Consider the following 10,887-nt stretch of genomic DNA (forward strand, 5'->3'; position numbering starts at 1 on the left):
TGCACCACGGGACATATCCATGGAGGCGCTTGTGTTATCAAGACAACAAATATTTGGAAAGGCCCTACCCAGGTGATAGGTAGTCTGAGCATCTGGCCGATATGAGATTATCGGCCTAAGCATATAAATAGCCGATGGAGTGGTGAGATCTTCCTTAGAGCAAGCTATGTGCAATTATTTTTCGGCACACAAACTTTGCTGAAAAACAGGAGGGCATGTGTTGACACCCGATTTTGGCATGGTCAAGAAACTATTTAATATGGCCTCAAATGAAGAAGTGATCCACATTAAGGAGTTCCGTATTTTTGATATGAACATCTTTGAAGTTTGGGCTATCGCCGTCCAATTTCATCTCAAAGGCCAAAACTATGCTCAAAGTACCAAGATCTTATATTTAGAGTACACTTTGGCCGATTAAGCCCCAAGACGATCTCATATGAAACAATGATCTACACGAATTGTCTTCGTCTCGTCGAACCGATCAATTTTCATATAAAAATTGTCCCAATCCGAGTTTGTATGCAAACGTTAGAGGCAACACTTCACGGACCGGTCCTGAGTGAAAAAGTGACGCGAGGGACCAGACACCCACCTAGGTGGTGTCTGATGGGTCGCGTGGGTTATTCGGCCTTTGTCGGCTGAATGAAGCTTGCCGGCGTGGAAAGCTTGCCGTGGTGGAGACCTTGCCGGCGTGGAAGCTTGCCCGTGTGAAAGTTTGCCGGCGTAAAAGCTTGCCGGAGTGGAAAGCTTGCCAGGGTGGAGACTATCAAAGTCAATCCGATCAGAAGTTGGAGATGGACTCGAAAGGTTATTCAGATGGCCTCGTATAGAAAGGAGTTCTACACGGAAGTTGTGCATATTGTCGAAACGGTCAACTTTACTTTTGGAGTCATCATCATCGGAGATAGTATACGGCCTGCAAAATTGTTACAAGACTCGGACAGTTCAGAAAACTGCATAATTAAATCCGACCCACATTCAAAGATAGGCCCTGAAAGTCATCAAGATGGCCATAAAAGGAGAAGTGGCCCTCATTGTCTTATGCAGATCGCCGAGGCGGACAAGTTTGATGTTGAAATCGACTCCATCCGAGTTAGTATGTGATTTCTACGGCCCGCGCGCAAGAAGCAGGACAGAAGTATGAGACAGATTCAGAATGAATCTGAGTTGGGCTGAAACTGAAACTGTAGGACATGAATTGATATAATTTTCTTGTAAGGAAAGTCTAAATGAATCCTTTTCTTGTACGGGAAGTCCAGCCACCTCTTATATACGTTAAGAGTGACGGCCGATTGAACAACACCAATCGAACAAATCAATCTACTACTTTTTCGTGTTCATCTTCTTTTTATCTCTCCCTTGTATCTTTCTTCTCGTTCTTCGCTAGTTTCTTCATGCTGGAGGGCTGCGGATCCACGAGGCTCTGGGGGCGAGCGAATCGACCTAGAGCAGTCCATAGCCGCCGCGAGCCCTGACGGGGTCCCTCCCGGGCAAGCGGGGCTTCGGGTCTACAAAAGTATCTGCCGGTTGTCCTGCGTATCGCGCTGCCGGTCAGATCTCCTTCGATGTGAGTTGCGGTACATCACCCCCGGCGTCGAGGGTACATGGTGACGTGTTCATGTGCGAACAGGGTTTATGGGTTTTGGAGGGTTTATGTGTTTCACATTGTGTTAGCTAGCTACTACATATAGAGAGAGGTGACATCTCTTTCTCCGTGCTTGGTCGACGCTAGCTACTACATATAGAGAGAACTCAACGCAAGCTAGTAAGAAAATGAAGGAACCATTAATTACACAAGATCATCATCAACATATATAGAGAGAAGTGACCTCTCTTTCTCCGTGCTTGGCCGAACAACAAGTTTTCGTATATCTATCTGATGCTACTACATATATACAATATGACATCTCTTACAATTCCTAACATCATCTACGTAAGATCCATTTGCAATTTGATATGGTATTTTTCGTTTGCAGGTATGATGTGGTCAACAAAAAATCCCTCCAATTCTCTTGAATTACTCGTATGCGATCATGTGGTAGGAGTTCATCCCGCATCTTCCCAGATCTAATTTAAAGAAGGGGGGTCAATATATATAAGTGAAACACAACCGATCATATATATAAGGGGGGTCAATATATATAAGTGAAACTCAACACAATTGATGGTAATAAAATAAAATTGTGAATATTGTTTACGTACTTCTAATTGTTCTTTAGTTATGCCCCGCTCAACGGTCGAGTTGCGAATGAACTCGCAAACGTAGTATCCACATAAATTATTCTCGGGTGCTTACCACAAGCACTTTGTGAGAATAGAGTTCAATCAAACTGATAAGCAAACATGATAATGGTATTGATGAAACTAGAATGAATGAGAGATGCGCGCAACTAGCTAGTACTACTTACTTTGGGGAGTGTAAATCGCAGCTCCTTCTTCAGACCAGGGACCATTCCGGTGAACTTTTTCCAAACCCTGCCCGGCAAAGAAAACGATTACTTGATATCAAGAAACAAATATAAGTTGCCGATATGGTACGATAATGATTGAACTTACCTCTGGAGCATTTCACTCATGTCCGACCACTCCATTTGCTCTTTACGTCTTAAGTCTAAGACAGTTACTACTGCCTCGTAAAGCTTAATGGATAGCAAAATAAAGTGGAACATGCGCACGCACAACTCATCAATTACACTTAACCTTTAGTAAGCAAAACTGAATATGCACAAGGCAGTAGCACTCACTTGAAGTTGAAGGAAAGAGTATTTCCCTTTTGTTTTGATGTCGAAGGAACGCTTTTAGCAAGTTATCCTCGGTATCTTTGGCTCTGGTTTGTACCGCCCATTGATTTACGGTATTTGGGCTAATGAACCCAATGTCATAGACTTGTCCTATTTTGCATTCGATGATCTTCAATCTGCATAATATAGTGAGGAGAATTATATATACATGCAATGCACGAGCTGAGCTAGAGACTTAATTACAGAAATAATACTTACAGACAGTAACAAGTCATGAGTTGTTTGTCGAGGTCCTCTTGATTGAATAACTGAAATAATTCCACAAATTCAATAGGTAGCAGGTCGACTCCAATGAAGTCGTGCTAAGTTTTAATTCATAGCATCATACTGTCGGTCCATCCTTCCTGCAGGTTTCCAAGTACCACTCATGCAATCTTCACATCATTGTTGGTAGGAGCCGGACCTGATCAGGTTTGACCAGAGGCTTCCCGTGCTCGTATCTTAATATCTCTACTACCTCAGCCGTTTCAAACTGTACATCATCGCCCACGTAATCACCAAGAGTGGTACCGGGCACTAGCCCCGGATGATTAGCGATATCGGTAGACACCATGAGCGGGGGGCATGATTGCTCTCCTGTTCTCCGAGCTGGGGAATTGTTTTCCCACTTCGTCTTGCAGCACTCTTAATACGTCCCGACCGCTGCGCTTCATCATATGTATTTTCAATACATCGGTCATAGTGTGATTGCAGCGGAGGTGGTGGTGGTCGCCTAAGGGCATCAAGACAGCGCTTCGCTTTCACTGGATCCATTTTCTCCTTTGGAGGTGGAGGTTTCCTTTCAAAATGATCTCTCACTTTGGCATCCACGATTTCCTTGTTTTCCTCGTCAGTCCTCTCATATTGTAACTTTGGAGGAGCCCTGAGGCTTGGACCAGTTTTGAATTTCTTCCCGCCTTTTTTACTGCTAGCCGCCGAAGCAGCGCGGCTCTCTTCGACCGTTGCGGAGGCGGCGGAGTCTGCTGACGTGCCGGAGGAGGCGGAGGAGGAGGTGGAGTCCGCTGACGCGCTGGAGACAGCTGAGGCGGAAGAGGACTCTACTGACGGGCCTCCGCCGCCGGAGACGGTAGGCTGAGCGGCGGAGACAGCTCACGCGCCAGAGACGTCTCAGGCAGCTGAGACGGCTGAGCTGGACTATGAGGAGTCTGCTGAGGGGCCTCCTCCGGCTGAGTCTGCTGAGGCGGCATCTAGTTTGGAAGCTTCATGTTCTCCTTTATCCATAGACAGGTACTCCTTAATGCACTTTCCAGAAGAACATCCCCTTCACCTATAGGGTAGTCAAGCTCCAGCCCCTCAAATCCCTCCATTATTTCATCCACCGTGACAATAGCATAGCCATGTGGAATCGGACGGCAATGGAAAGTTCCCTCAGCTTGAGGAGGTAAAACAGAGCCAACTGCAGCCTTCAAGGTCAGTTTCTGGCATTTCGCCATTAGCACACAATGTTCAGTCTCCGTGATACTATCCACGGGGTAGCGAGGAGCCGTGAAATCAGGCTGAATGAGCTCCGTGGAAGCCAAACTGCTTCTCCGCTGAGATGGTGGGGTAGCTTCGGGGCAGTGTCAAAGGAAGGATCTTCGTGCCGCTGAGATGGTTGGCCGGTAGCTCACTGGCTCTCAAGTTCCTCTAGTTTCGCTAATCTTGCATTGATCTTATGCATTTCGCTTCCTTCGACTTTCTTCTTTTTCTATTGGCTTCTATAACCACCGCTGTCGGGAAACCCATGCACCCACAGAACGGAGCCTGATGTGCCTCATGTCCGTCCAGGGTGTACATGATTCCCGAGGGCCTCTGTCAGCTCGTCCTTCTCTCTGTCGGGAATGAACGTCCCTTCTTGCGCTGCCTTGATTGCATCCTCAAGCTTCGTCATGGGTATTGCAAGTTGATCATTCGTCCAAACACACTTCCCTGATTCTGGGTCCAAAGTTCCTCCAACCCCGAAGAACCAAGTCCTTGCTCGATCTGGGTCGTCCCCCGATCGGTCGACGGTCCCCACGCCGTGCCCCCCGACCTGGCGGCGTCCCCTACCCCGCGACCCTCGCACCTCGTGGCTGCCCCCCCCCCCGACTGGCCGGTGCCCCCACCCCGCGCCCCCACACCGAGCTCCTCCCTTCGGTCTACTTGGTGAGCTCCCCCCTCTCCATGTGTGGATGTATGTATGTATGGATGGATGAATATTTGGATGCATACATAGATGCATAAATAGATGGATGCATAGATAGATGGATGACTAGATGTATGGATTGATAGATGGATGGATGCTATGTAGATAATTTTTGGTGATGTTGTATGCATGGATGCTATGTGTGGATGTATGCATGGATTTTGTTGTTGTTTGCATCTACTTGTTTTTGTTTTTTGTATGGATGCTATGTAGTAATTTTTTGCATTAGTTTTTATGTATTAGTTTTATCTTGTAGTGGGACTAGTAGTTTTCATAGTAGTTTTTTGTAGTAGTTTTTATGTACTAGTTCTTATCTTGAGCGAGTGACGACCATATTTGACAGATGCGGGATGTTTTCAGAGGAATGGTACCGATTGTTGTCGTAGGGGGTCGTGCTTCCTCTATTCCTCCTCTGTGATCTTTTCAAAGTAGGAGGAATAGAGGAAGAGCGACCATCACCGACAGTTGATGAGAGTTGTTCTTGGAGGAAGAAAATTGACTTTTGACGATGACGGTTGATCTGGGTGAGCTCTTCCTGTTATATCTTGATAACGCATGATGGGCTCACCCAGCTCAACCATCACCGAAAGTCAAAATATCCGTGAGAGAGTGTCCACCATATATACAACCACCAGACAGAGTGTCCACCATATATACGTGAAGGAGTGTCGATGAGAGTTGTTCTTGGAGGAATAAAATAGAATTTGTCGATGGCAATCAATCTGGGCGAGTTATTCCTGTGATATACATTTGTCACGCACGATGGACTCGCCTAGCTTGAACATCATCAAAAGTCGAAATACCTGTGAGAGAGTGTCCACCATATATACCACCACCAGAGAGTGTCCATCATATATACGTGAGAGAGATGAGAGTTGTTCTTGGAGAAAGAAAATTGAATTTTGCCGATTGCGGTCGATCTGTGCGAGTTCGTCCTGTGATATACATTTGTCATGCATGATGTACTCACCCAGCTCGACCATCACCGGAAGTCGAAATATCCGTGAGAGAGTGTCCATCATAATTAATTTTCTTAGATGTAATCTTTGATATTTGATCCTTATGCTATTTTTCATTGTAGGATGAAAGGTGTTAGCACCGATCGATTTCACGGCTATGGCTTCCTTCGGCGACACAACTTTCATTAGGGTCGACTCCGTGGTCAAGGAGAAGCGCATCGAGGACCACTTGATGGCGCTCATTGAAAAGAACCCGCATCTGATCCTAATAAAGTATTTTGAGGATCTGGTCAAGAAGAATCCGCCATCTATGGAGAGGAAAGCCCCACCACTTAAGGAGTGTGACGACCCGATGCCATTGAGTCCACCGACCTTCACTCTCGACGACGTTTGTTCCTCCATTGTGGGGGATGCCCCCACGTGCTCTGACTCCACGATCACTGGTTTCACTGACTACATCTCGGAGTAGCCCACCTAGATAGTTTGGCATTGATTTAGTGATATACTCATGTAGCTGCTGATATGGACTTGGATTGCCACTTGCGATGCTTTTGATTATATGAGTGACGAATGCTTACATAGATTAAGTATTATGTGATATTTTAACCTTGCATTTCGTCTCTGCCTCCTTTTCTCTTTCTTTGTAGATAAAGTGGTATGCGGTGTATAGAGGTAGGTGTCCAGGAGTCTACGATTCATTGTCTGAATGCAATGAACAAGTGCTTTGCTATGAAGGCAGCTCCCACGACTCGAGAAGACAGAGTATCATTACAATCAGTATGTACTTAACCATAAGAAAAATCTGAATTAGGCTTAGGCAATGGTGCAAGCCAGAAACGGCTTATCGGGTTCAATGGATGGAAGAACTTGATAATTCTCTCTCAGTTTGTCATAATTGTGCTGTTGCTTTTATCACGTGGTCACATGCAGACGTCATTGACTGCTTTGTTGTTTAGTGAGTAGGCACGTGTACCAAAGAGCTACTTTGTGATTTCAAATAAAGCTTGTGTGAACTATTTATATATTGGTTATGTGAGTTTGTTGTTAGACTTTATGACTTCAAATGCAAGTTTGTGTATTGTGTATCTGTTTTTGCTGCAGTGATCCGAGGGAAAAGCAGAAGAAACAGAACTAGGAATGAATCTTTGCCGAGTGCGGATCTCGGCAAAGTGGCATGCGCTGGGAGCAACTGTCAGTTGGCTGTGGCAGTTTTGCCGAGCGTGCCTCTCGGCAAAGAGCTGACGGAACCAGAGGCTGTTAAGTCACTTTATTTTGGAAAATGCTTTTGGAAATTTCTGTTTGCCTGAGAGATCTGGCTCTCGGCACAGTTTGGCTGTTAAGTCACTTTGTTTTGCCAAGAGGCACAGTTTGGCTTTTAGTTGATCAGGAATTAACTAAAAGTCCTGAGACAACCACAGTTGGCGTATTTGTATCTCATATCTGAAATACTCCCTGGGTATCGAAATATAAGATGTTTTTTGACATTGCCATAGTGTCAAAATACATCTTATATTTTGATAGAGGTAGTCTCCGAAGATGATTACACAGTGGAATTTGAAGAAGATGGAGATAGCTAAAGGTTAAACGATCACAATTATACCTTCAGTTCAATCAACAAAACTGCAAACAGTGTGCTATTATTCAATTGCTTAGCTTATGAAGCAAGCCCTGTTATCTGATATCCGAAGGAGATAAATCTCTTAGTTGAGTATTATAAATTCATATTTTTTTTATGATTGGAGTAACGCACTAGCTAGCTGGTAAATTCATAATACATTGGTACTAAGAGCATCTCTAACAGAAGCGCTATATGAGTGCCGCGCGGTATAAAAATTGCATTTTGCGCGCGCGGACTCGGTTTGGAATCTCCAGCAGCCGCACAAAAAGCGCGCACGCGCTATAACTAATGCAGCGCGCGCATCAAAAAGGCCGCGCGCAGCATATTTAGTGCGTCCGGTCGCGCGCGCTGCAAACTCTGGGCTGCTGTAGATGGGACCGCTTGATTGGGACCGTTGGACTCGCGCGCACAGCATATTTTGCAGCGTTTGTTGGAGCAAACGTCTTCTAGCGTCCTAAAAAAATCTACTTACGCGCTGTAAACCCGTTTTTTGGGCGCCGCGCATTGGGCGGCTGTTGGAGATGCTCTAATTGGTTGCGCATTTGTCAGCACGTTTTTCCAGAGGAACTGCTTGCACGCCGCCATGGAGCTGGCGTCAATTTTCCTGCACAGCGCCTCCTCGCAGAGGAGCTTCAGCTTCTCCAGCTCAAACCTGTCCGCTGCTGTGAGACGCTCCACATTCTATGGCAGTGCCATCTCGAGCTGCGCTCGGTGTAGATGAACTGGAGCAGTGCTTTGAACACATCGGCGTCCTTGTCATTCTCTAGCAGGAGTAGATGGTCAGCGGTGGCATTGTTCGAGGCGAGGGCTAGATCCAGTTTGAGGATGGGTGACCGGAGCCTTGAGCACCCACCGGTGTGCCACCATCATCTGCCCGTCGCCGAGGTGGATCGTCACTTCCGCGAGATTAGGCTTATGTCGCGACACCTTCTTCACGAGGAGCTCCAACAGGCCGAGGGGCATACCGTCTTCAATTGCTTGAAACCATCACATAGGCCCGGTCCTAACATTTCGGGTGGCTGGGGCTAGATAACAAAAAGGGGCCTGAAGCCACATAAATATATGTTTTCCATTTCAATTGCAAATAAATATTCATTACAATATAATTTTTGTTGCCTTGCCATCTGACTATTCAAAGAAAAGAAACGGGCGTGGCGTTGTCTTGGGGCCTTTCAGTGGTTCTCGGTAGCGTAGTCGTTTTATGATTTTTATTATTGTGCGGGTAGGATCTGCTTTGAGGGGACTCTTTGGTACCTTGTATGTATTGTTTGGCGTGTATTTTGTCTCGTGTTATATATATAAAGCAGGGCAACACAGCACGGCCAAAACACAAACGACAACCACCCAAATCGCAGCAAACAGACCAATACAAGGAACTGGAGTAACTACTACGCTGACAACCCTAAATAATGGGAAAAGAGTAGAGCGACAGACCATGAAATCATTAGAAGGGAGACCAGACGCTAGACGCTACGCACATGTGCCTTCTGTAGCATATTTCCCTTTTCTTACAGAGATGATATATGATGAAAGAAAATGGAATGGGGGCCTTCTAAACCCTTCACCACCCTTTATCAGACTGATCCGACACGAGTCTGATAGTCCGGAGCATCCGTTGCTGCTCACGCAACGGCATGTTCTTGTCGAATAGATCCAGCAGGACAGAGAGGCTGAGTGTCTTGAGCTTCTCCAAACCATCAGATGACGCCGCCACAGCTTCTAGGTTATCGGGAGAAGAGAGGACGCGCATGCACGCCTTCCTCAGTGCCGGGCAGCCGTACCGCTCGTCCAGCGCCAGGGCGGTGGCCACGGAGCTCACGTCGATCTTCTTGCACAGCGCCTCCTCGCAGGCGGCCCTCAACTTCTTCAGTTCGTACCTGTCCGCCGCCATGAGCAGCTGCTCCACGGTCGTTGCCGGTGCCTCCTCGAGCTGCGCCGGCGGTGAGTCGGTGTAGATGAACCTGAGCAGCGCCTTGCACACGTCGGCGTCCATGCCGTCGACGCGTAGTTCAGCAATGTTCTCGCCGGTTGTCGGGGCGAGCGCGATTTCAGACTCAAATACGGGGGATCGGGCCTCCAGCACCCACCGGTGCGCTCCGATCCTCTGCCCGTCGCCGAGGTGGATCATCACGTCCGCTGCTTCCGCGAGATGTAATCCATGAGGAGGCTCCATAGGCGCTGGTTCCGGATTGAGTTGCTCGGGCGCCGCAACCTCATCGTCGACTGTGACATCGCAGAGGACGGAGAGGCAGTCATCCTTGAGGTACTTCTCTCTGTCAAGGTCAAGATCTTTGTGTTTCATGAACTTTCTCCAGCCCCAGTAACCATCGTCTGTCTCGAAGCGGTGATTCTCCATTATTTGGGTGCACGACGGCTCCCAGGACTTGTCGAGTATGCTCATCTTGTACGTCGCCGTGACGTCGCCAGTCTTGGCGTGGCTGTCGTGCTGGAGGTGGAGGGAGACATGGCCCACCGAATCTTTGATTCTGCCGTTCGGGAAGCACCTGATACGCCACTCGTGGCCGCCGACGGCAAACGGGCTTGACAAGACGGCGACGCCATTGGCCGTCTTCTCCCTGAGTCGCGTGAACTCCTCGATCCGGAAGACGTGAGAGCCGGCTGCCGGTGCCGTGCGGAGGGTGGAAACGGTGATGTGCTGGCGGCCGGCGCCGCGCATGGCAGACAAGAGGCCCGACGTGGACATGATGCGGCCGCCCGGGGTTGACCAAGGACAGGAGAGGATCGCCTAGGGCAACTTTGCAGATCGTACTTTCGGTTTGTATACGGCGAATCAACACGGCATGCGCCCGTGTCTTATATGGCTACTCCAACCGATGTACTAAAAAAAAGATCCAGATCCAATGCAACAAACCAAAGAGAGTCCTTACTTGGGCTGCAATCCGTTAGCAGATTTTGTTTAGTAGGAGTCTCACCCAAATTATTTCCACGAAACAACCTTTCTCTTCAAAAGAACTCTATTTGGATGGTTATATTGTCAATGAAAAAAAAAATAAGTCCCATATCCGGTTTTGCTATTCCTCAATGGTGAGGATGGGGCGTTGACCCGTTGGCTGGGCAGCCGAGGTTGCTGCCAGCCCACCCGAGTTCAAGTCCCGGCTTGAACCCATGGTGCTTGAGGAGTTTCTCCTATAAAAAATTACCAACGAGGGTTAGCCTTTGGATTAGTCTCATTTTTTTCTATTCCTAAATGGCGGCTGCTACAAATTAGCCTGATGATTTCTCGCCTAGCCAGCCGTCCAATCAGCATGCTAGGAGCCGTTGGATCGCAGCAACGACACAGCAGGAGTAACCGCGTGACAGCTTCAACGCAACGCTGTTGTACCC

General features: G+C 47.6%; 1 protein-coding gene across 1 annotated transcript; it reads right to left on the minus strand.

Moving 5' to 3' along the window:
- Positions 1-9,103: 9,103 nt before the first annotated feature.
- Positions 9,104-10,246, minus strand: LOC125520628 (BTB/POZ and MATH domain-containing protein 2-like). Its single transcript, XM_087537575.1, has one exon. It carries the CDS (start codon positions 10,244-10,246, stop codon positions 9,104-9,106), a length of 1,143 nt encoding a protein of 380 aa, XP_087393701.1.
- Positions 10,247-10,887: the final 641 nt, after the last annotated feature.

This window comes from Triticum urartu, chromosome 7A (genome assembly GCF_056163025.1).
Source record: "Triticum urartu cultivar PI428250 chromosome 7A, HENAU_Tu73, whole genome shotgun sequence".
Taxonomy (NCBI): Eukaryota; Viridiplantae; Streptophyta; class Magnoliopsida; order Poales; family Poaceae; genus Triticum; species Triticum urartu.